Raw genomic sequence first — 27,135 nt, 5'->3', positions numbered from 1 at the left:
CCTAAGTAATTATCCACATTTATTGAGCTTGGTTTCAGAGCCATCTTTGGTCTCTGGGGCACTGACAATACTGAATGCAATTTTTTTTTTATCTTGGCAGAGGCAGACAACATACAGGCAATTTCAGCCTGAACAGGGTTTATTGCATCATACACAGCAAACAAAGAGTGATCTAATCTGCACAGAAAGTTACAGAGCAAGTGACACCCACCCTTGTGATAGAATGTTGGGATGGGTGGGTGGCAAAATCATCAAATGTAGGCTCAGTCGATATAGTTGTGTACAGATTTTACAAATTCTGAGAAATAATCTGGATTATTTGGATGGGGAACTAGATACATTTTCCTTCTCTCCTTCAGAAGCCTCACGGTCACATCTCCATAGATGAACCCACTCTTCTCATATAGCTAAAAGGCAGGGAAACGGGAGCTAGGCACTGGCTTCAGCTCACTTAAGTTCCTGTGTACGCTGCAGGGAGGTGGAACAGATCCACAAATGGGTCATTTTTTTTCTGAGTTCTGCAAAACTGATGGACATAAAATGTGGGACTGGCTCATGCAGAAGACCAGTAACTAGGAAGCACTTTTAATAGCTAAGGAGGCTGAAACACAGCAGGATCTAATGAAGATAGGGCTACACAGAATGCAATCACATCTTCCCATCCTTCTTTCTGTAGCGAGTGCGACGTTTGGTCTTGGCCTCAATGATTTGCTGAGATTGACGCTTCAGAGCTGCCCTTGTCACCACATCAGCATCCTCCTCCCCACTGTCTTCCTCATCTGCAAATAGATAAAAAAATAGATTAAAAAATATAACAGTGCCATAAGCCAAGGAAGATTATCCACTATTACAGGAGAATATGGTACACATGAGTGGTTAAATAAAACAAACGTCAGAGTCAGAAAACCACAACTCTGTAGCTGCTTATAACTAAGGGAGATAATGTATCTGTGGAGCCAAAGCTGTTGTGGCCCACCAGCTGCCAATGATGAAGAAGTTGGGGAAGAACCTGGGCCAGTTCTGGAGCCTGGGGAAGGCTCTGATGGATGCTCAGCATTGGACACAGAGACAGAACCAGGGCCGTCCGGCATTTCCCAGCCAGAGAGACAGCTGCCTTTGGAGTCAGAGATGAGTGAGGAGGAGGAACAGCTGGGACCTATTCCAGATGCATGTATGCGCAGAGCAGATAGGAGAGGTGAACAATGGGAGACAATGAGCCAGCTCGGGAAACAAAAAAAATATGGATGCTGAATGGCCCCTTCCTGGCTGGGGAATAAATAGGAGGAAAGGGGAATGGTTTGGTTGTGGCAGCCAACTGTTCGCATTTCTGGAAAGTTTGCCCCTTGTGTGTTTTGTGTGACAAAGACTACCTTGCCAGAACTGAGGTTTGTCTATTTCTCTGCTTGAACTGACTTAATTTGCAGCCTCCTAGCTGGGAGCTCACAGCCTTGCATTTATCATAACATAAGGTTGGGGTAGTCAACAATTATATCAAATGTGTAAATAAAAGAAATGACATTTTAGATCATTTCTCTTTTTTGTTGTAAGCTTATCTTAACAGCACAAAGGCAAGCAATTTATGCTTTTAAAAAGTACTGAAGACCTCACTATTCAGTAATTCCACAGAATCATGTCATAACTAAGATCATAAACAGTCCACAGTCATAAGAAAATAATAACTTTAACTACTGGATTAAACTTGATTCTGTACTCGCACCACTTGTTGAACCACTGGATACAGAGCCACAGAAAAGTTAGCATATAAGTTTTTGTTCTGCAGCCACATTGTCCTCCTAATCCCTGCCTAGACTTGCTTACTTACCATAATACATATCCTGCTTCTGCGCAATGGGAAGTTTCACTCTGGTATTGAAGGCAGGCAATCTCCTCTCAAGTTTAGAATGAAACTGAAACAACACAACTGCACTTTAGATTGTAGACATGGGGGAGGGCAACGACAGCTGGTGCACTGAGGTAGAGCCTAGCAAACCTGGTAGCTCAGCAATTGTGATCTACATTTTTCTCACCAAATTAATAGTGCTAATTCAGAGACATTAAAGCTCATGAAACTGTAGAGTATATTTTATTCAAACAAGTGAAGATAGGAAAGAAGGAGCTATTGGGTAAGGGTATTGAGTAAGAATTACAATTCTTTATCAGCCATGTTCTTTCTAGGATGACTAATTTGGTATTAGCTTACAACTAGCCTATCACAAAAATATATATTGGCTGATCACAAAACATGCTTAACTAGGCCAGTGAAAGATCTAGAACAGGGGTGTCCAACCTTTCACCTTCCCTGGGCCACATTAGAAGATGAAAATTTGGTTTGGGCCGCACATAAAATAAAATAACAGTAACGATACCTAATCATCCAAAAAAACCATAGAAAACATAGTTAACATATTAAATTTATTTGGAAATTAAGTTAGTGAGATGTTTTTATTATTTATTATTTTCTTTTATTAAAAATTATTTTCTTTTTTATCACGGTTTTTTTATCACGGTTTATTTTCCGGCCAAATTTTGCGGGGAAGCTCGCTCGCCTCACGCCTACCTCTCCTCCTGCAAATGGCCCGGCTGGATGAGGCAGGACTGGAAGGCAGAAGCAGCAGCGGCGGCGGGGGCGGGGGAAGAAGCGGCGTGGCGGGGGCAGAAGCAGCGGCGGGGGCAGCGGCAGCAGGGGCAGAAGCAGCAGCGGTGGCGGGGGCAGAAGCGGTGGCGGCGGCGGGGGAAGAAGTGGCAGCGGTGGCAGGGGCAGAAGTGGCAGCGGGGACAGAAACGGCAGCGGTGGCAGCGGCGGCAACAGCAGGTGGCGCTCTGACGGCGCCCGCCTTTCTGTTGCTGCTTGGCCTGGCGCTCGCCTCGCCCCACCTCGTGCCTGCCTCTCCTCCTCCTCCTCGCTGACTCTGGCACGAAGGTTGGGGTGGGCACTGGGCCGCATTACGAGGCGACCTGGGCCGCATGTGGCCCATGGGCCGCGGGTTGGACAAGCCTGATCTAGAAGCTGTATTTGCCTAACATGCTAAACCTAGTTACTTCTAATCTTACTTTGCTTTTGTGGTTTATTGTTTCATGCATATTCTTTCCTGAAAACTCAGAAAAGGGGTTAAAACAGTACACATGTTAAACATGGTCATTTTAAAAAACATTTGCACAAGAAACTCAAAATCTCACCTAACTGGGCCTGAGATTTAATTAAAAAAATGTCCTTCAAAACTGGAAAGCTTTCTTGTTAGTGTAAAAACTTGAACAGCCCAGAAAAGGCTCAGGACCTGTTTCTATCTAGAATTATATGAATCATACATACAGCCAAAGAATGCCTTTAACAGTTCTACCAACTGTTTTAATGTCTACTATGATCAATGACCACCACGAACCTCTGTAGAAGCTTGGAGAAACAGTGCTTTCTTTGGTCATGTATAAATAAAAAAAAAATACTGCAAAAGATACCATAAATCATTCAAAAGAAACTAAACTTTGGAGTGTTGTTTTTAGAATTTCACTGCTTGATAAAATTGGGGAATAGATAACGATAAAGAATCTCTTTAAACCGTGGAATTCTTGGTGCTGTTGACTATTTGCTCCAGATGTTTCGTTACCAGACTAGGTAACATCTTCAGTGCTACTTTCTTTTTTCCCATCCACTTCAATAGCACTTTTCTTGCACATCAGCAAGAAAATAACTAAGCTCAGAGAGCACCAAGGACTGTACAGTTCAACCTGAGCTACATAAATTCTTCTATTAATCCTTATTAAACAATAATCAAATACATTTTAAAGAAAATGTATATTGCTCTTTAGCCTGATCTGGACTCACCTCCACTTCTTCAATTCTCCTAAGAAGCTCTGCCTTATCTTGATTCTTCAAGAATTCCACCAAATATAGCAATTTCTCTTCTGTTTGGGCCATGAGATCAAGAACATATTCACTCGCTTTCTCATCCAACTCCATGGAAGCAAAGCGGCTATCTTCCTAGGAAAAAGAAATGCTGCTAACTGGCCCTGGTTCCAATATAGCACAACAACAAAGCGCACCAATGTGCCTACTGTCCCTGTCCTATTGTTTCTTTTTATTTTTCTTATATGTATCCATTTCATGTATTCATAACTATGTTTATACAAGATAGCTATTATGTCAGCCTTCAAGATCTTCTACAACTGCTTTGCATCTTTTGGCTGCCATAAGTAACGGGGGGAGGAGGGGGCAACGTCTGGGAAGAGAGCTGGAGGTGCTACATTCTTGTGTTGTGTAAATGAGGAGAGGGGGGAGTATAAATTCCTGCTTAGGTTTCTATTTCTCGCTTAGCTTTCTTTTCTCTGCGCAGCTGCAAATCTTTATCAAAATATGCCAAGGTCAACGGACAGAGGCCTCATCACCACCTGAAGATGTCCACATGATCATATTCACAACTTTTAATTGGAAGAATCATTTGAACTATGGGGGGTGGGAACATTTCCATCACTTTGTATATGTGATCTGCGCGCCTAATTTCTCAGATTCAGAATTCTACTGATGCTACCACTTCATTTTCAGTAAAAGATATCTTTTCTCTAATCTAGAGTCTAAGTGTTTCTTTCTTGAATTTTGAATGGAGCACCACTTGACATATTATCTTGTAAGTGATTGACAAATCAAATAAATCAAATTAATAAAAATAAAAATAACAGGAAATCCAGAAATTTGCTAGAAAACTAATCTGCTCAGGGTCATAAAAAGAACAACAACAAAACACCAAACACATTACTTTTTAGTTGTTATTGTTCCCAGTAATGCAACAAATGTTAGGGGGTCTTTGCAGTGTTAGTTATAAACGCTACCCTCTCCTATCTCTATCTCTTTCATTCCTCCTATCTTCTGTGAAAGAACACAATTAGCTCTCCCTTTTGAAAACGTGGGCATGGTGTTAAATAAACAGTGAAAATGGGAAACCATGGTGTCCGCTGGTTATCAAGCAGCTCTTCATTAGAAAGCTGATAGACCCAACTCTAGACATAGGCAATAAGTGACTGCAAAAAGTGATCATTTAATACTCACCAGTTTTATATGCTGAACTTTGGAAGCCAAATGTTCAATGCCAGCCTTGGCATTCAACAGAACCCGGTTCACCTTGTCCAGTTCAGCCTGAGTTGCATCACGCCTCTTTTCTTCCTTTTGTAGGTGATCACGTAACTCCTTCATCAGATTCTGAGCTCTGGAGCAAAACAGGAACAGTGCTGGACTCCAGAAAGGAATCTATGAACTTCAGCTTCTAACTTTCACTGCTCAGTGTGCTACTTGCTATACATTCCTTTATACTGAACAGCAGAAAACAAAGGTTACCATTCTGCAAGTTGGTGACCAGTATGTACTGATGATTACATAAGTGCATTTCTCACAGCCAAAGAAAAGCAAGTTGAAGTACTCACCCTACTTTCCGGGCCTCTCCTGAGTACTTAGTATGCTCTAATTCATGTAACAACGCCTCCTTTTCTTCTTTAAGCTGTTCCAAGGACATTTCATTCTCATTCTTCATTTCCTCCAGCTGTTTGAATGTTTCTTCTTGGGCCAGAAAGCAGGCCACAACATCCTATCACATAACCATAAAGTAGGCAAAGCATCATCCACCAATCCAACCTGGCTTCTTCCTACTCCACATGCTAGTCTTTGCATGCAAATCAGAAACAATATACTTATATACTTCTTGGGGAAGCCTGCAAATATTGTTAATAAAATCTAACATATTCATCATTTAAAAAAAATGTAAGTCCAAGAAAACTCCAAAACCAACATAGCTCTTTGGATCTATATGGCTTTTAATAATAGACTGGTCTTCATCTTACAGCTTAACAACCAAACTGAAAGCGGAGCAATCTACAACATAGAACTATATGATCTGAGAAAGATGGCTGAAGAAAAGGATATGGGGGGACTCTGGCAGTACCAAGAGCAAGCTCAACAAAGGGTATCATTTCAGTTTAATATCATTGCATTCTGATGGGAAGATCCTAATGACCCAGGAATGAAAAGACATCTAGGAGCAGGAAGAGCATTTCTTAGTGTGACTGGTTTGGGTTTCTAGTGATTTTCTTTGATAGATCAAATCCATTTGAGATTGGCTCATTGAACAGTTTGGGGGGGGGGAATCACAAGAGTTGAGACCTTTCAGTCTGTGTCTTGTTCAGAATCCTGTCTCACCATAAGCCACATATTCTGAGCACTGATGAAAAAAAAAACAGATTTTATATTCATGGCTTTTTATAGCAATGGATTCTGAAAAGATGAGTTCCTTAGAAACCTCAGCCTTCTGCTGGCTAAGCAGCATGTTTGGGGGCATGATGCCACAATCTGGTAGAAGATTATCATACTGTATTAGTTCTATTAGTACACTGAGAAGGTGAATGACTCTGAGAGTGGGCAAGGACAAGTACCAGGCAGAAGTAAGCCTCCAATGCTGCAAGGCCAATGTGATAGGAAAAATTAACTCCTCTAAAATAATGAAAAAATCAATTTCCTTGAAAAAAAAAATTAAGACCCTACATGGATGGATGGCCCTAAATGTACTACTGTGTTTCCAAATTGAAAGACTAGTGGCAGCTGGTGAAAGGAGTGGTAGGGCTGTTTTGCAGTCATACACGAATGATGAGTACTCTTAAGCAGCTCTTGATTGTTGATGTCAAGTGTGCCTTGGTAGGGAATGATCATGGGATGGGATGGAGTTGCTATGGAAAAAGGGCTGAAAGGGTACAAATCGGAACTGAACTTTATAATTAGCCCTTCTGATTGAGAAACAAAAAAGGCAGACAATTAAAATTCCCACCCCCCAAAGTTCAAAAGATTTTTCCAATTAAAAGTTCTGGATATGGTCATGTGGGCATCTTCAGGTGGTGATGAGGCCTCTGTCTGTTGACCTTGACATATTTTGATAAAGATTTGCAGTTGCGCAGAGAAGAGAAGGCTAAGCAAGGAATAGAAACTTAAGAGCAGGAATTTATACTCCCCCCCACACTCCTCATTTATACAACACAAGAATGTAACACCTCCAGTTCTCTTCCCAGACATATCCCCTCCCCCCGTTACTTATGGCAGCCAAAAGATGCAAAGCAGTAGAAAAGATCTTGAAGGCTGACACATGCTCTTTGTGATCTACAGAACAGAACTCGCTGCGTGTGCTCTTCCCTTTCATTCTTATAGGGTTTCTAGAAGTACGACCACACCCTTCCACCATGTGTGTTTGGCCATTCTGTCCACCTCTTCATGAAAGTCAAATATTCCAAATTCTCCATACCTGTACAATGACCAAAGCCCCCACTTTAGAAAGGAATTACAAGGGGTTTGCAGCACACAATACATAAAGTTCTTACATTAGCCTCAGTGACCCCAGTGGCTGCTCGGACTTTGTCAAAGTTTTCAGACGCGGTGAGCACAGCCTGTTTGGTTTTCAAGATGTTTGATTTCTTAAACTGAGGTTCTCTAAGAAGATCTTCAGTTCCAAATTGGATACGATCCTTCTGGGAGTGCTGGAACATATAAAATACACATCGGACATAAAAACTGTAGATCAACAATCTCTCTCTCCCTCTCTCTCCCACTCTCCCTCCCTCCCTCCCCCCGCCCCCCAGCATAAAATGTGGTAGTGGAAACCAAATTCATAATAAACATCTCAGTTTTCAGTTAAAAATACAAGACTATTTCTGGTCTTCTAGCATGGCCTAAAATTTGTCAAGCACACGTGCATTTTTCCAGATGGATGTTTTTCAGCTGTCCACTCAAAGACAATATGCTACTATTTCAAATGGAAGGCATTGTTACTTGGAATAACCTATGTACAATTCTATGAATAATGTGGATTTTCTCTAGAACTGTCTGGTGTCAAATTTTGTTGTTTTTAATGTTTTAATATTTTAATGGATTTATAATTTTAAAATGATTTTATATATCTTTTAAGTTTTGATTGGGAGCCACTCAAGAGTTGGTTGTGAGATAGGCTGCTATATAAATGCTATAAATAAATAAATAAATAAATAAATAAGTAAGTAAGTAAGTAAGTAAGTAAGTAAGTAAGTAAGTAAGTAAGTAAGTAAATAAGGTATATTGACTATGGCTTAGTTCACATTATATTTAAAACATAACATGGCTTGCTTGGTTTAATATGCTACGTAATTCTAGCCACTGTGATCTGAAAACTATAGTTTATGACACGATGATGTGGCGACTCAGTATTTATAGCATATTTAATGAATCAAGGTTAAAACAAGCCATGGTTTAGGGCAAATCATGAATCCAGTCTCTATATTAGGAAAGGGACAAGAGTTTCCAAAACCAGAGGATGACTTCAGTGTCTCATACATACATTTTTTCCTTATACCTAGAAATGGAAAAAATTAAGCCCGATCTAATCTAATCTCATCTCATTTCATCTCATCTATTTACCCAATAGAACTCCTCACCCACCCCAAATAATGGGGGAAATTTGCATTTTGTACACATCTGAGTGTTTCTTCGATTTGAGATGGTCAGAACATAAATCTTATAAACATATAAATAAACCTTTTATTTACTGAGAATAAAATGTTGCTCCAGCTGGAAATCAGTCAGTGGGATTTGAAAATGACTTCAGATACAACTGCCAAAAGCTTGGATATATTTAAAGATCAACTAGAGTCTAGATCTAGAGTCCATCTTGATTTAGGAAGGATAGGGCTCATATCTTCTGTTTGTCTGATGACTCCAACAATAACAATTTTTTTTTCTCTTTTCTACACTTCCAGGACTGGTACCTCTTACCTCATCCCTATGCTATGTTTTCTATTTCTTTCTCTGTCTTTTGTGCTGCTACTACTGGAAACAAAACAAAAATGCAGATGGGAACATTTGTCTTTTTCTCATGTGAAAGTGGTTTCTATATGAGAATGGTTTGTGTGTGTGCGTGCGTGTGTGTGTGTGTGTGTTTGTGTGCGTATAAAGATTAATTTCAGCACTTGATTGTTTATTTTACAGGTAATTAATTGTAATATGTAGTTTTTATTCAATTCACATTTTTTGGTCAGGCCTTACTTTTAAATGCTACTTCTATCAAGTTTGTATGTTCTTAAGCATATATACTTTAGCTTTAGCAATATATACCAGGGGTCACCAACCTTTTGACCTCAGAGACCACCAAACTCATAATTTTAAATCCTGTGGACCAGAGACCCTGGGAAAATCCCCAAAAAAGTCTGCAGGAAAATTCCCCATCCCATTTTCCTACCGATAGATCGTTCTTTATTTGGGATCGCAGGATTCCGTCTCCAGCTCTGTTCTCGGGGGGGGGAGACGGGGGAGACAGACTATTGGCTTCATGTAAGGAAAGCAGCAGAAGCAGAAGAAGTCTTTCTTTTTCTCCCCAAATTCTGCCAGAAATGAGTCTTTGTGAGACTTGTTGTGCCGGCACAGTCTCTTGGAGCAGGATGACTTGCAGGGTCTCAAAGATTCATTTCTGGTGGAATTTGGGGGAGAGAAAGAAAGACTTTTGCTGCTTTCCTTGCGTGCAGCCAAAAGCAGAAGAAAGAAGCAGCCAGGTAGCCCGGCCAGGCAGGTGGGGCAAGTTCCCTCCCTCCACCCTTTCCCCCCTCCCCTCACTACCTTGTGTTGTTCGCAATGCAAATGACGCAAGCCTTGTGTTCCCGCAGGCCATGTGGGTGGTGCAGCCTTGTGTTTCCACACAGCTTGGATTAATTGCTTTGGGGTGTGTGCTTTGGGGGTGATATTTCTCTGTGGACCACCAAAATTTTCTTGCGGACCTCCAGTGGTCCCCGGCCCACTGGTTGGCGACCACTGCTATATATAACTGTGTCACTTAGCTAAACTTGTATTGATGAGTGAGTATTTACCAGATTAATTTCAATGGGAATCGGCAATTCTAGGTTGACAAAGAAATCTAGGCATTGCATAGGACTTTTTTCTCTGTATTTTTTTTTCAATTTTATTTTGGGAAAAGGGCATCTTAACTTTTTCACTTTTTTGGGAAAATATGCTACATCTTTACTTTTGTGCATGTGCCAGGCAAAACAAGTTCTTGGCCAGTAGCCAACATGAAAAGAAAAATAGACAAGTCACTTCATGGATAGAAAAATATGCTACACTACCCGTCTTTCTGCACGCTCATTCTGTGCTCTCTTTTCTTCTGTCATTTTCTTTATGTCTTTCAGTTTCTTATCTCGAATCTTTCTTTCTCGGTAGATGGTTTCTTCTTGAGTCAAAAGCTGCTCCTGCATTGTAAGGGGAAACAAGCATAACATACTGCCCTGATCTGCATAATTCTACTACTCTTAAGGTTGTTTGAAATGGCCCATTAGATACATTGATGCGGTGATAGCACTGGTTTCCTAGATCTGAGAATCCTTTTAAAAAGTTTTGGGGATTAATGGCTATTAGTCTTGATGGCAGTATGGCTGCCTCTGAAGGCCATCTGCTGGGTTTCCTTTAACAATTGGTTGGCCACTGTAAAAACAAATTGTTGGGCCACAATGGTCAGAGATAATTCAGCAAGACACTGCTTAAGTTCTTATTAATCTTTCCCCAACCTGTATGGATTTCCTCATGGAAATCCACCCCATTTGCTTTATTTACCTTTAATGAAAACCTCCAAGTATATTCCAGGAATTTGTCAAACAGAGAACTTATTATTGGGCACATGGTTATGAACAGTTGTTTACTTCCTGTTTGCTTCAGCAAGAGTTTTTCCTAATATGATTCTTCTAAGATCCCTCCAGAACAAATAATAACTTATTTAAAAGCTTGGAAAAAATAAAAAAAAATGGAAATGATATGTCTGTACACAAATCTAATGAATTCTGCAAAATTATGATTCCAGGTAAATAACTAATCAGATAGATCTCCTTAAAGGGGCTTATCCTGGTACAACTCCTGACATTCACCTGCACACTCTGTGGATTTCTAAATACCATGCAATTTCTCTCAGATACCTTTGGCAATGTGGCTCCATCTCCTGCAGCTCTGATCTTTTCTTACAACTGCTAATATCCATTAAAAATTGACCAGTCTGGATACAGCAGGAACCAACAGCACTTATCTGAATTAGATCGTAAGCTTTGATTGTGATGCTTAACAGGGCATTGCAGATTCTCTTCCACTGCTGAGACCTCATCTCTTATTTAATAGTGTGCTTATCTCATTCCCCTACCCTAGCAACATTGCGAGCATGTTGTGCATCAGTGTTCACGCTTTCCAATTCTTGGAGCTCATGGCGCAGACGTAAAATTTCTGCTTCCAGGGCATCCAGTTTGTTCTGAAAGTGCAAACTTTCCTCCTGAAAAGAGATGAAAATTTCAGAGTGAATTGTAGAACAACCAACTTTAATGTTCCTACATTTTTCACCACGGGCCATAAATTTACCGGTGTTGCAGATACAAGAAAATTATTGAGGACATAAAGTCCTAAATGGTCCACAATCCAGATATTAACAGGAGTTCAAAGATTAGGTACTTCCTCCCCAGGAAACTCATGAGCGAAAGCTGTTATGTTGCTTTTCGATCACTGCAAATTGAATAGCATTACACTAATAGTGGCTAAAACATATTTTCTTTCTTTCAAGATGATGGGGGAATGCCTAGAGTTGTATATCCTATTTGAAATAATCTATTTTGATGAAGTCATCATACCTGCATATGTGCTTTTAGCTTCTTATACATGTTGGTGATGCGTACAGCCTCCTCAGTTTTGAATCGGGCCTTTTCCAAGCGGTTCTCCAGTGTTCGCAGAGTCTGGATGCAAAGAGCAGCAAACTAAGATAGCAGCTGAGCCAAGGATATTGAAAAGCCTCTAAAACTCCATCCAATTCAATTTGGTCCCTGTTGCAAGGTGCTATATAGTTGCTGGAAGATGAGCAATTTAATTACTTTACAGTAGCTCAATGCCCCAAAGAGTCCACTTTTCCTTATCAGTGTTTTTTCACATTGTGGAATTTAACAATTTAAAAACAACACATCATGTCTGGAGTCATTCAAACTCCATATAGCCACAATACTAATAGTCTGGTCCAATGTCTGGGGAAAGAAACAAATCTCCAGTATCTTACAAAAGATCAGCAGGTCATGGACTCAAGGGATATTTTGTGCCATGGGGAAATGCTGCAACAGAGAAGGTGAGCTTCCTTCCTTCTATTAGGCATCATGGTTTAACAGAAGGGTCGCAAACATGCCTACTCTATCAGAGTTCTTGAGATGAAAATAAATTACTGGAGACATGTGGTCCTGCAAATGCTCTGTCCCTTTTTATGGATAGTAATCAGTACAGTGAGTTGCAATTGGAAGCCCACCGAAAACTAGTGAAGCTCACAAAGTAGATGCATTATATGGGTGTACCAAAGTGCACTCAAAACCACTCTTGCTGCTTCATTCTGGAATGGCTGTAGGTTCCAGATGATCTTCAAGAGGAGAAAGATAAAAAATTGATTACAATTAATATAAATGGACTTAACTCAGCTGTTAAAAGAAGGAAAATCTTTCATAAATTAGAGAAATTAAAATTTGATATAATCTGCCTACAAGAAGTACATATTAAAAAACAATATGAACGATTGTTGATACAGCCAAAATTAGGGAAAATATTCACTTCTTTGACACAATGTAAGAAAAGAGGAGTGGTTTTATATATTAAAGAGACCCTCTCAGCAAAATTGATTTATACTGATGACGACAGAAGAATATTAATGGTGGAAATAATGGACAATAATATAAAAACACTCCTGATTGCAATTTATGCCCCGAACGACAAACAAGAAGAATTTTATAAAAAATTACATATGGAAATAGTTGAACTGGACTATGTTAATATAGTTATGATGGGAGATTTTAATGGAATTGTAGACAATAAACTGGACTACACAGCACAGAAAACAATAAAGCAAAATAGAAAGACTCTCCCTAAATCTTTTTTTAAAATGGTAGGTGAAATAAACTTAAAAGATACATGGAGAGAAAGAAATGCTAAAACTAAACAATACACCTTCTACTCAAATAGACACTTATGGTCCAGAATAGATATGATATGGATGTCAATAGAATTGTTAACTAATATTCAAGAAATAAATATTGAAACAAGTACTTGGGCAGATCACAATCCAATGACAATTAAATGGAAAGGACAAAGAAGAAGATCTAGATGGACATTAAATAATACTATTTTAAAGGGAAAAGACTTCACACAGTGGATGGAGAAAGAATTGGCCCTTTTCTTTGGAGAAAACAAAAAAGAAGATACATCAATTCAGAATGTATGGGATACAATGAAGGCATATGCCAGAGGCTTGATAATAGACTATACAAGGAAAAGAAATAATATGAAAAGATTAGCCTCTAAGGCATTAGAAGATGAGTATAAAGGACTCGAAAAAGAGCTACAGAAAATGCCACAGAGAAAGGACATTAAGTTAAAAATGGATATAACTAAACATAAAATGGGTCTAATAGAAAAAGAAGAATTAGCACAAAAAATTAGAAGTGCCAAACAGAACTATTTTAAAGATGCAAATAAACCAGGTAGATGGTTAGCATATAAATTGAGAAAGGAGAAAGAATCAAGGAAAATATCACAATTAATAGATGACCAAGGCCAAGTTTGCTATGGTAGTAAACAGAAGAAGGAAATTATTTGAGATTATTATGGGAAACTATACACACAAGAGAATATTGATGAGGAAAGAGTTAAACAGTATTTACAGAATGCTAATTTACCCCAGATACCTAAAGAGATTGAAACAATGTTAGAAAGCAATATAACCATGATGGAGTTAACTGAAGCACTTAAGAAACAAAATAATGGAAAGGCACCAGGCCCAGATGGACTTCTGGCAGAATTTTACAAAACATTACAAGAATCATTGAATTTTCCACTGCTAGAAGTTATGAATGAAGTTATGTTAAAGAAGAGGATGCCTAAATCATGGTCAGAAGCTTATATCACACTTGTTTCAAAAGAGGAGACAGATCCATTACAAATCAAGAATTATAGACCTATCTCTCTACTAAACACAGATTATAAAATCTTTTCTTCAATATTGGCAGAAAGACTTAAAAAATATTTAAATAATTTTATCCATCCTGATCAAAATGGATTTCTGCCAAAGAAACAAATCAAAGACAATATGAGAGTAATCTTGGACACTTTGGAATACTATGAGGCACATCCTGAAAAACAAATGGCTTTGATATTTCTAGATGCACAGAAGGCATTTGATAATGTGAATTGGCGATTCATGTTATTACTGCTGGAACAGATGGGCTTTACTAGAAAATGTATTCAAGCAATAGAAGCTATATATCATAAGCAGTCGGCAAAGGTAATGATAGAGGGAGAACTGACAGAATCTATCGATATAAGAAAAGGAACAAGACAAGGGTGCCCACTAACACCTTTGTTGTTTGTGTTAACATTGGAAGTGCTAAACAGAAATATTAGAGATGAAAAGAATATAAAAGGGATTAAAATTAAAAAGGAAGAATTTAAGTTGCAAGCATTTGCAGATGATCTGGTTTTTATCTTAAAAGACCCACTAGAAACAGCATCAAAATTGATAGAAAAGATAGAGACATATGGAAAGGTGGCTGGTTTGAAAATAAATAAAGATAAGACAAAGATCTTGACAAAGAATATGCTATCAAGACAAAAGGAAGAATTGGCAGACCTACTGAAAATTCAGGTCACGAATAAGATCAAGTACTTGGGGATATACTTGACAGCAAGATGCAGTACACTAAAAGAAACAATTATATCAAACTTAAACAGCAGATAGTGCTAGATTTGGCGAAATGGGAAAATTTACAACTGACATTAATAGGGAAAATATCAACAATCAAGATGAATATATTACCCAGAATTTTATATTTGTTTCAAACAATTCCAATTAGGCTTGGAAAAGATTACTTTGAAGATTTAAATAAAATTGTGTTGAAATATATATGGCAAGGTAAGAAAGCCAGAATAAAGTTAAAACTTTTGCAAGATGCTAGAATAAGAGGAGGATTTGGTTTGCCTAATTGGGAGTTGTATTACCAAGCTACAAATTTGATGTGGGTTAAGGAATAGATAACATTAAGAAATACTAGATTGTTGACATTAGAAGGGCATGACCTGTTGTTGGGGTGGCATGCTTTTTTATGGTATAAAGGAACTAAAACACAGGGGTACTTTAGAAGACATTATATACGGGAGTCTCTGTGGTTAAATTAGGAGAAGATTAAAAGACAATGTTATTTGAAAATTCCAGTCCGGCTATCGACTACTGAAGCATTTTCTTATCCTATAATATACAAAAAGGAACAAACAGTTAGATATGGTGAAATATTGAATGAAAAGGGTGAACTTAAATCTATACAAAAACTAGAGGAACAAGGTATAAAGATGAATTGGTTTTCATTTGCGCAAATACATTCAAGGTATGATTAAGATTCTAAAACAGAAGGCTTCTATGATAAATTGACTGACTTAGATAAGATTTTGAGAGGTACTGATGAAAAGGTGATTAAAAAATTGTATGAATATTTATTAGAAATTAAACTAGAAGAAGAACAAGTTAAAGAAACTATGATTGCTTGGGGGAAGAATTTTGGATATGGGATTGATCTAGAGAAATGGCAAAAATTGTGGTCTCAAAATTATAAAATGACAATGTCAACAGCATATAAAGAAAATTTGTATAAGATGTTTTACAGGTGGCACTTTCCCCTGACAAGAATAGCAAGAATGTTCAAGAATAAATCTGAAAAATGTTGGAAATGTCATCAGATACCTGGCTCATATTACCATATGTGGTGGACTTGTGCGGATGCTAAAAAAATACTGGACTAAAATCCACACGTGGTTGGAAAAAATGACAAAAAAGCATACAGACTTGAAACCAGAAATATTTTTATTGGGAAATTTACCTGAAATATATAGTAAGACTTGAAATACCTGATTGTAAATGTATTAACAGCGGCTAGGATTGTATTTGCTAAAAACTGGAAAAATGAGAAAATACTATCACAGGAGGAAATCATTAAAAAATATTGGAATGTGCTGAAATGAGTAGATTGACATTTGAAATTAGAGAACAAGATGATAGTCAATTTTATAAAATTTGGGATCTATTCTATCAATGGTTAGACAATAAAATATAGTAATGAAATATGTAGACTTTTAGAAAATAATAAATATATAAAGATGTATTCTTTTCTTATATCTACAAAATGATTCTAGGATAGATCTGGGATGATAATCTGAATTGTCATAAAACAAATTAAGTAAAATATGATTATTTTGTAAAGCATGAATGAATAAAAGTATAGTCAAGTGATTGATTAATAATGATATTAATATATTTAATATATTGATTGAAAATACGAGATTATATAAAATGTAATTATAATTGAAGACTATGAAATGGAAGCACAGAACAATTTGTAAACCAACCGGCACACTGTATGTACATATATGGAAGATGATTTGATGTTTTTATGTTTTGTTTGTTTATGTTTGTTTTAAAAACCAATAAAAATTTATAGAAAAAAAAAAGAGAAAAATAACAAGACATGAGTAACAATGAGCAAGACCTCCTAGTCTAGGAATGGAACGTCCACATTAATCACACTACTATTGAAGAAAAGTTTTCCAATATTTTTCTTGTTTGTGGGAATTTACAAGCAAAAGAAATGGAATAGCTTGCCTCCTGGGGATGTAGGTACTCCATTACTGGAGGTTTCAAAAACAGTCTAACAACTATTTGACCGGGATAGTATAAGATTCCTGCCTTGAGCAGAGGGTTTAGACTAAAAGACCTTCGAGATCCCCTCTAGGCTATGATTCTATGATTCCGTGGTTTGTTTTCTTGTTAGATTGCATTGTTCTGTTCTTCAAATAGTGTGAACTGTAATCTGGTAAAGGTCCAGGACTTATTGGACACTTGGCATCTGGTTATTCTTTTTCCCTTTTTTCCAACGTATATAGCTTCAATTGTATGACAGGTATTGTATGAGGTGATACATAAAATGCTCTTGGGCATTTATTCTAAGCATCCCAAAAGAAGAATAATTGATCTGTTTGTGGCCACAGTTCATTCTTTAGAGATGCTTTTGTTACCTAATGAATAATTTATCATCTCAGTATTTCAGTCTGGTTACACATTAAATAGCAACTGTATATGACTATAAAGGGCATTTCCAAAAAGATACTTTATCAAATTTAAAAAGAAGTAAAAAACACAGCATTATACAAATTGATTATAAATGGAAGATAGCAATATCTGCAACCAACTCTACAAAAGCCAAATATATACTGTGAACACTTAAAACTCTTAAACTATTGATAACTTCTAGTGAAGGACATCTGTTTCTGTTTTCAAAAATGCCATTTTTTCTTTAAGTTATAATTTTGCTTTTCTTTCCCATATATGAAAACACATATACAGGGGGGGGGGGGGAGAAAGAGAGCTTCAGAAATGAATCATACCAAACAAATACTTGTCAGAACTTCTAGGATAGTACCTTGTATTCCAATTTAACCCTATAACATATGGCCTCCTGTGTGAGTATAGTGCTAGAAAGTGAACCCAGGGATCTTCTCTACTAAAATCAAGTATCATATCCTTGAATTATGGGCCCTTCCCTGGAGCTCTTATTATGAGCTAAAATCTAAAGAGCTAGTGATTATAATGTGGAGCATGCACAAAGTTAACAGCATGTATCTGTGTAGCATTCTTTATTTTCAGATGAGCAAATAATTCAAATCAAATATTCAAACTGGCAGAACATCTCTATCAAAACTATATGGAAAGACAAAGAACCCTATCAAAATTAATAGCATCCAAAAGGCTATTTTTTTGTTCATTGCTTGGAAATCTAATTATGCTATTCCTTCCTCATCTCTCTGCTTTGACCAGCTTATCTGTAATTAGAGTACATAAATCATGTCTATTTTTAATACATAGATGTAAATCTAATAGCTAGAATAAGAACAGACTTAAGGGAGAAAACAATAGTCTTGTTCATTGCCTCCCTCTTATGGTATATTTACATAATTTTAAAATAATTACCAACAATCTACATATTAAAGCTTATAAGTAGCAAGTAAAGTTTGATTTTCATTGTCAAACAGAGGAGGTGGTTAGGAAATTTATTTATTTATCAAATTTATGTAAGCGTCCATCTCATAAAAAACGATTCTGGTTGGTGTAATGTAGTAAGGAAAAGAGAGAATCATCACTCCCGTCACAATTCCAATTCAAATCAGCCCCCCTCCGATAACTACCAATTGTCCCATGAGGACAGCTGCCACTTGTAACAAATGAGAGCTGATATCTGATAATGTTTGGAATGTCTGACTAGCAAAACAACTAAATATAAAAGATCTTTTAGTCATCACTGTATTCCATGAAGACGAGTTGTAGGAGGGCAACAGTACACTCACTCATCTCCCCTGATGAAATACTTGACATTTCCCGCATTGGCTGAGAGCTCAAAAACAGAGATGGCTCTGTGGCCCCACGCTTCTGCAGGGTCATTTGCAAAAATGAATCAAGCAACGTAAATTCATTAATACTATAAATTCACTTGCCAAAAGCAACACCAACCATAAGAACCTTCGTTCTCGACCTGACCTAATCATACAGCAACGTGCCTGCTCCCGTTTACTCTGCACAGAACTCAAAAAACCTCTAGACAATGGAGAGAAGGACCTATACATTGACTACCGTGCTGACTGTATCAAAAGTAAGTCAAACAACCCGCAACTCAGCTTTAACCTTCAACCACAACCCTACTTCAACCAATCCACCATCACCCAAGACTAGGCACGCACACCCCTAACTACCTCAATTCCAACTACAACTGGCCTTAAATGCAAGCTACTCAATGCAAGAAGCCTTGTGAATAAAATGCCTGAATTTCTCCTCTTACTAAATATGGCTGAAATCGACATCATATTTGTCTGTGAAACATGGCTCAACACATCTCTCCCTCACTCCATTACCACAGTAAGAGACTATCGCATTTACCGATCAGATCGTGAAATCCATAGAGGAGGTGGTGTTGCTATCTTCTATAAAAAGTCCCTATATCTAAAAAACATCCAAGTTACCCAGGACTTTGCTCGTCCTGAGACCATCATCTGTGAACTATTCTTAAATATCACATTTTGATTCTTACTATGTTACAGAGCATCTGATTATGACATTGAACATGTAAACAAGCTAAATTCACTACTAACATGAGCAACATCCTGCCCACACGCTTTTATCTTTCTTGGTGACTTCAATCTACCTCATATTAACTGGAACCTAAACGAATGTACAACTGAACCCATACATGCAACCTTCTACAATGCTGTAACAAATCTGGGACTAGAACAACTAGTAACCAATAACACTAGACTGAACAACTGCCTCGATCTCATCTTCTGCAATAGTTTGAATTTAATTTATGGAATACAAACTAAAGAACCCTTTTCCAACAGTGACCACAATATGATTGACTTTTGTCTCAACATACGCCTACACAAAAATCATCACAATGACCAAATCCCCAATTATAACTTCAAAAAAGGCAACTATGATCTTATAGACAATGATCTCTCATCCCTTGACTGGCAATCTCAATTCACTGGATGCAATACTGTTGAAGACCATTACAACATATTTTTACTTGAAGTCAAAAGAGTCATCAAACTATATGTACCAATAACAACTCCCAAAACAACAACAACAAAAACCAGATCACCCATAACAATAAGAAAACTTCAATCCAAAAAGAGATCACTCTGGCGAAAAAACAAATCTGGTCACGTTGCCAACTTCAAAAGCCGATAAAAAATTTATGGCACCAGATAAAGACTGAATGCACCACTTATCACATTAAACAAGAGGAAAACCTTCTATGCACCAATCCCATCCACGCTTTCTACAATTTGGTAAACAACAAACTAAAAGACTCAAGGTCCAGCCCACCCCTGATAGGATGTAATGGTAAAGACTGCAACGACGACACCATTAAAGCCAACATCTTTAACACATTCTTGGCTCAGTATTTGTAAACAGCAATGGATCATGCCCAGTATTTCCTAGCCGAACCACAGACAACTACAATGATCTAATACATATCGATTTTACAGAAGACAATGTTGAAAAAGCACTACGCCATCTAAAACCATCTCTATCTATTGGACCGGATGGAATATGTGCCTACTTCTTAAAAAATCTATCCACGGCCATAGCAGAACCTCTAAGCATAATCTTTGAAAAACCTTTCAGGACCAGCTCCTTGCCTAACCTATGGTCACAAGCTACGGTCATGCCCATCTTCAAAAAGGGAGACCCCAGCCTAGTTGAAAGTTACAGACCAATCGTCACCCGTACAGACCAATCGTCACCTGCGCCACCTGTAAAGTCATGGAATCAATTATTAACCAATCCATTATCCTCCACTTAGAGACAAACAACCTACTCTCTAATAAACAATTTGGTTTCAGAAAAAAACTATCCTGTAATCTGCAACTCTCACACTGCAAAAACATATGGACTACACAACTCGATCAGAGCAAAACAATAGACACAATCTACATAGACTTCCATAAAGCCTTTGATTCAGTGGTACACGGCAAACTACTCCTAAAACTAAAATCTTATGGTGTCCAGAGATACCATAGAAGCACTGGATAGAAGCATTACTGTCAAACAGACAACAAATGGTCAAAATTGGGAGTGTCCTATCAAATTCTGTACCTGTCAATAGTGGTGTCCCCCAAGTCCAACTCTCTTCATACTCTACATAAATGACCTCTGTGATCACATTAAGAGCAACTGCGTTCTCTTCGCTGATGATGCAAAGCTATTCAACACCACAGACAATACTACTACCCTTCAAAAAGATCCTGCCTATGTATCAGAATGGTCAAACAAATGGCAACTTCAAATCTCAACAAATAAATGCTCTGTCTTACATATTGGCAAAAAAAATCAGAAAATAAAATACAAGCTGAATAATCAAGACCTTGTTGATGATCCAAGCTCTGTAATGGACCTTGGAATACTCATCTCTAATGATCTAAGTGCTAGAGCCCACTGTAACTACATAGCCAAAAAGGCATTAAGAGTTGTTAACCTAATCCTACATAGCTTTTTACACACTACTAACTAGAGCATACAAAACATTTGCTAGACCAATACTCAAATACAGCTCATCAGTCTGGAACCCACATTACGTATCTGATATTATCACAGTTGAGAAAGTCCAGAAATATTTCACAAGAAGAGTTCTCCCCTCCTCTACTTGTTGTAGAATACCTTATGCCTGATCTAAGTATGGTATATAAAATCATACATTGCAATGACTTACCTGTCAATGACTACTTCAGCTTCAACCATAACAATGCAAGAGCACACAATAGATACAAACTCAAGGTTAAACGCACCAAAGTTGATTGCAGGAAATATGACTTCCGCAACAGAGTGGTAAGTGTCTGAAATACTCTACCTGACTCTGGTTTCTTCCCCAAACCCCAAAAACTTTAACCTTAGACTGTCTACTATTGACCTCACCCCTTTCCTAAGAGGTCTGTAGGGAGCGTGCATAAGCGCACCAACGTGCCTACCATCCCTGTCCCATTGTTTCTTTTATTTTTCTTATATGTACCCATTTCATGTATTCATAACTATGTATATACTTATACCTATTATCTTGTAAGCGATTGACAAATCAAAATAAATAAAATAAAAATAAATCTCTGTTTTAAATATGACCCTCATGTTACCTGGGTGGCTCTAGATATTAGCTTTGCTCAAACTGAAGCCATTTTCAAACATTCATGCACTGAAGGTTTGGTCCCACTTTTGTAAGAAAACAAGGAAGGCTAGGATCCTGGCTCTCAAGCCTTTTCATCCTACTGCAGCCACAACTTATTGTGCCCTGCATCTCTAAAAGGGAAGAGGTTCCAAACAGCCTTCAACACAATATTCTGAGTTTTTTTGACAATTTAGATGAACAATGAGGAAAGACTGCACCTATGTGAATATTGGGAAGGGCCCCCCAGCTCATGTGAAGAAAGGAATGGAACAACTCACCATGGCCAACTTGCCACAGCCAACTCGCTGCAGGAAAACTCAACATGGGCAACTTTCCACAGGACAACTTGCTGTGGGACAATTCAACAATTCAATTTCATTATTTCATTATTTAAAGTGTCATTCACTTTTCATTTTGTCCCTTCTTTGGCACCTTTTATTTAATGATTCTGTTCCACTATTTCTTTGATATTATTGTAACTTTTTTCCCACAATGAGTTGTCCTATATTGAGTTGGCCATGGTGAGTTGTCCTGCAGCGAGTTAGCTTGGCAAATTGTTCACAGCAAGTTGGCTGTAGTGAGTTGGCTGTGGCAAATTGTTGCAGACCCTGTGAGGAAAGCTCAGGAAAGGTATTGGCTTTCTCCTTCCAAGAGATTCAGGCTTCTCTCACCTTGGCTGCCTCGATGTTCCCTTCTTCCATTTCTTGCATATCATTGATTTCTTGTGCCTTAGTACTGTATTGAGTCTGCAGTTCCTCCAGCCTGAGCTTCCTCATCTCCACTTGATGCTTCAAATTGTTTAACTGATTGATTTTCTCGCATAGTCGATGATTGATTATCTGAATAGCACCCTTTAGAGTAGTGAGGAAAGGAAAAGATTTAAAGCAATCTGAACAACTGCACAGGCTGTTCATTTATTGAGAAAAGGAGGATTTGAATTATAGGCAAATAATAGTTTTTAATAGAACTGAAAAGCCTACACTGATAAATCTTCCTTCCCATGTTGCAGAAGCATCTACAGAACCCCATGGTTTTGTCAGAATGGTAAAATGAGTATCACAATACAAGCTTCACCCCTCATGGCACACATTAAATTGCAATGCTTGTTTTGTCATTTTACCCTTTGCCCCTACTCCAACCTCCCTGTAGGTATTTAAATGTCTAATTTCATTTGAGCAAACAGATATTGCAGAGCCTGAAAAAGCTTTTTTTTAAAAATAAAGGCAGTTTTCCCTTTCAATTCCATTAGTTTAAATTTTTCTCATTTAACAAATAAAAATATGTAAAGAATATTTAGAAAAAAGCAAAAGTAAGATAAACCCACATGTTACAAACAGCTAGATGAATTTCTTATTCTCTAAAACTAATTATCTGTTTCTGTTTAGAATGTGATCAGTTTGAAGGCACAGCTTTTTTCTTTGGTCTAACCATAGTTAAATGACTGCAATATTCCTTGTTCAAATGAAGTATTTATTGGCAGGTAGTCTAAAACAGAGTAAAATTTGTAAACTTTTCTTTCTAGTCCTGGTAGAAGCAAAGGAAGCATGTGAGCCTGAAGTGTATAGGACTACATTTTATGCCATATGGTGTGTTTAACATGCATATGGTATGCATGTTATATATACCCTATGTATGTATAACAAACATATTTTGTTATACTTCGAAAGGCTTCAAAGGTGCCAGTATTGGCATCTCCCCAGTGTACTAGGAAGAATGACTCAAAAAATAGAATGCCATTACTGAAATTATTTGCTTTCTGCTTATCTCTAAAAGCAAGATACTTACCTGTTATGTCTCACCTGTACAAACAAAGTAATAAGTCCAAATTTCCAACTGAAACACAAATAAGCAGGCAAGTCCGGTAATTACAGGGTTAAATTCCTTAATCCGAAAACATTCTTGGCAGTCTCACGCCAGCTGTCTGCCAAGTCCGATAAGGAAGCATAAATCACAAGCTGACGCCACACACAGGAAAATGCAGAAGCTTCTCTCACTAAATTAACACATTGTCCCGAACAAGAACCCAGAGCTAACACAACCACTTTTATTCCCTGTGGGCGTGTCAGTCTCATCTCAGTCTCTGATTTGTCCTTTCTTTCTACGTTGCATCTCACGCTTTTTCCTGCATCTTTGCCTCGCATCAAACCAACATTCCTCAGCCAGAGGCTCTGATACGCCCTCCTGGTTATCTGCCGACACCTGAGGCACAACCAGGGAGGAAGGACTTGCCGAAGAGGAAAGTCTTGGGGAGGAAGGCAATTCCAAATCCTCTAACAAAGCAGGCTCAAACCTCAGAGCCAAATCCTCCTCTTCCTCATTGTCCAAGTCTGTTTCCTCTAACAAAGCAGGCTCAAACCTCAGAGCCAAATCCTCCTCTTCCTCATTATCCAAGTCTGTGTCGTCTAACAGAGCAGGCTCAAACCTCTGAGTCACAACACTATCCCTCACCGCAGGGCCCTTCCCCCGAGTCTGACGATCAGGACGTGGTTTCAATGGGAACTGTGCATGGAATCTCTGGATAAGGTCCGGGGCGTGAACCGTGGAAGCATCCACCCAAGAAAGAACCTCCGGTCCATCTCCTAGCCTCTCGACGAAGTATTGAAACCATCCTTTCAGCCAGCGAGAATCCCGAATGCTGACCACCGTGTCGTAAGCAGCGGGATCATCACCGGGTACAGGTGGAGGAACCGTAACAGTGGGAGAACGGAGAGCACACCAAGGTGCGTCAGGAACCAGAAGGGAATGGTGAAAGACAGGATGAATGTGCATGGAGCGCGGTAGGGTGAGCCGATAAGCAATGGGATTGATGACCACCTCGATAGGGAAGGGACCGATGAAGCGATGGTCCAACTTCTTAATCGGACGATCGACCCGTAGATGCTTCGTGGATAACCACACCCTGTCTCCCACAGCCAGCGGAGGCGTCGCCTGGCGCGAACAATCCGCAAACCTTTTATAGTCTTCCTTAGCCTGTTCTAATTGCTGTGAAATCAATTGGTGAACCCAATGCAGTTCTGACAAGAAGTCTCGCGTCTCAGGAACCGGGGAATCCAAGATCGACAATGGGAAAAACCTTGGATGGTAACCCACATTCGCGTAAAAAGGTATCATGTGAGTGTACATGTGCTGGGAGTTGTTGAAGGCAAACTCCGCCAGAGGGAGATAAGTCAGCCAATCGTTCTGTCGGTGGTTGACAAAACATCTTAAATATTGGGTGAGGATACCAATCACCTTCTCCATCCCACCATCAGTCTCTGGATGGTGCGCCGACGCCAAGCACACCTGTACCTGTAACGCGATCATTAGGCTCTTCCAGAATTGAGCAGTAAACTGAACACCGTGATCCGAAACTACCTGTCCGGCAGACCATGTAGATGGAACACATGTTGCAAAAATAACTGGGCAGTAGTACGAGCCGATGGTAACTTCCGACAGGGGATTAAGTGGGCCATCTTGGTTAACATGTCATCCACCATGAGCACTGTCGTATATCCCGACGAAGAGGGCAAATATGTTAAGAAGTCCATGGAAATTGCCCCCCATGGTCTGTCCGGAGTCGGCAGTGGTTGAAGAAGACCAGGAGGCGCACCCGTCGCGGCTTTCGCTTGCCGGCACGGTACACAGGACACGACATAGGCACAGGCATCATGCCGGACTCAAGGCCACCAAAAACTCCGTGTGACAAGATGAAGGGTCTTAAAAAACCCAAAATGTCTGGCAGCAGGGTTGTCGTGACATTGAGTCATAATAAGGGCTCTAAGTGTCCTCGTGGGCACATACAACCAGCCCCGATGTCATAGTAAGCCCTCCTCCAAAGTCCATGGGGAGTCAGGTCCAATTTCCCCCATTCTCTGCTGCGACCAAGTGTCTAAGCGCTGCGCCTCTCATATCCGAGTCCGCAAATCCACCGGTTCCTGGATAATGGCCAAAGATTCCGGTGGCAGCACGGTACGTGGAGGAAGAGGGTCCTCGGGACAAAGGTACTCAGCTTTACAGGACAGGGCATCTGCTCTCTGATTTTGACCACTGGGGATATAAGTCACAAAAAAGTTGAACCGGGCAAAGAACAACGACCACCGAATCTGTCGCTGGTTCAACTTCCTCGCAGTGGACAAGTGCTCTAAATTACGATGATCCGTCCGAACCTCCACCTTGTGCCGGGCCCCCTCAAGATGATGTCGCCAGGTCTCAAACGCAGCCTTGATAGCCAGCAACTCTTTTTCCCAGATAGTATAGTTGCGCTCGGAAAGAGTGAGTTTCCGAGATTAGTAAGCGCAAGGAAAAAGAGGGGCGCCATCCACTGGGGCTTGCAGCAAAACAGCCCCAATAGCCACATTGGACGCATCCGTCTCCACCACAAACAGACAATGTGGATCAGGATGCTTCAGGATAGGTTCTGCGACGAAGGCCTTCTTGAGAGCCTCAAAGGCCTGTTGCTGCGGGGCCCCCCACTGGAACGGGACCTTCTTTCTAAGGAGCTGAGTGATGGGATCCGTCAGCTTAGCAAAACCTGGGATGAAGGTCCGATAATAATTAGTGAACCCCAAGAGACGTTGAATGTCTTTCACTCGATGAGGGGGTTCCCAACAACACAAAGCCTCCACTTTACGCGGGTCCATGGCAATGCCTTCGGGAGAGATGATGTGCCCCAAGAACTCTATGGAAGTCTGGAAAAAGAGGCATTTCTCCAGCTTCGCATAGAGTTGATGCTCCCGAAGACGTTGTAATACCTGACAAACTTGTTGAATATGGTTGTCCCTGGACCTGGAATAAATCAAAATGTCGTCCAGGTACACCACCACGAACCGATTGAGCATGTCCCGGAACACGTAGTTCATCAGGTGCTGGAAGACCGTGGGGGCATTGGTCAACCCAAACGGCATCACGGTGTATTCAAAATGGCCGTATCAGGTGCCAAATGCCATCTTCCATTCGTCCCTCTCTCGCATCCACACCAGGTTGTAGGCCCCTCGAAGATCGAGCTTGGTGAAGACAGTAGCCTCCCGTAACCGCTCCATCAACTCTGGAATGAATGGCAAGGGATAACTATTCTGCACCGTAATGGCATTCAACCGGCGGTAATCACAGCACAAGCGCAAGTCTCCCGTCTTCTTTTTAACGAAAAGAATGGGAGCAAAACGACGACGGCCGGATAAACCCCCGGGCCAAATTCTTTTCCAAGAAATCACGAAGGGCGGCCAATTCGGGCTCAGACATAGAATACAGGTGTCCCTTGGATAGTGGGGCATCGGGCAGAAGGTCCACGGGACAGTCATAGGGTTGATGCGGGGGTAACCGATCCGCCTCCTTCTCACTAAATACATCGGAGAAATCGGAGAGTTC

General features: G+C 39.5%; 1 protein-coding gene and 1 pseudogene across 1 annotated transcript in view; both read right to left on the bottom strand.

The window, feature by feature from the left end:
• The window catches only part of ODAD3 (outer dynein arm docking complex subunit 3), a 33,005-nt gene continuing 5,870 nt past the window's right edge, over positions 1–27,135 (bottom strand). Inside the window, exons 4-13 of the mRNA XM_026716792.2 lie at positions 22,464–22,643; positions 11,644–11,745; positions 11,166–11,291; positions 10,108–10,230; positions 7,345–7,500; positions 5,410–5,570; positions 5,039–5,195; positions 3,821–3,976; positions 1,823–1,907; positions 1–779 (exon numbers count right to left, since the gene is read on the bottom strand). Of these exons, the coding sequence (XP_026572577.1) occupies positions 649–779; positions 1,823–1,907; positions 3,821–3,976; positions 5,039–5,195; positions 5,410–5,570; positions 7,345–7,500; positions 10,108–10,230; positions 11,166–11,291; positions 11,644–11,745; positions 22,464–22,643 (1,377 nt within the window). The 3' untranslated portion in view covers positions 1–648. The remainder of the gene's footprint in view (positions 780–1,822; positions 1,908–3,820; positions 3,977–5,038; positions 5,196–5,409; positions 5,571–7,344; positions 7,501–10,107; positions 10,231–11,165; positions 11,292–11,643; positions 11,746–22,463; positions 22,644–27,135) is intronic.
• LOC148127177 (uncharacterized) lies at positions 25,271–26,892 on the bottom strand (annotated as a pseudogene).

The sequence above is a fragment of the Pseudonaja textilis genome, chromosome 2 (genome assembly GCF_049901715.1).
Source record: "Pseudonaja textilis isolate UNSWEBS1 chromosome 2, rPseTex1.2, whole genome shotgun sequence".
Classification (NCBI taxonomy): domain Eukaryota; kingdom Metazoa; phylum Chordata; class Lepidosauria; order Squamata; family Elapidae; genus Pseudonaja; species Pseudonaja textilis.
This window is presented reverse-complemented; position numbering and strand designations above follow the sequence as displayed.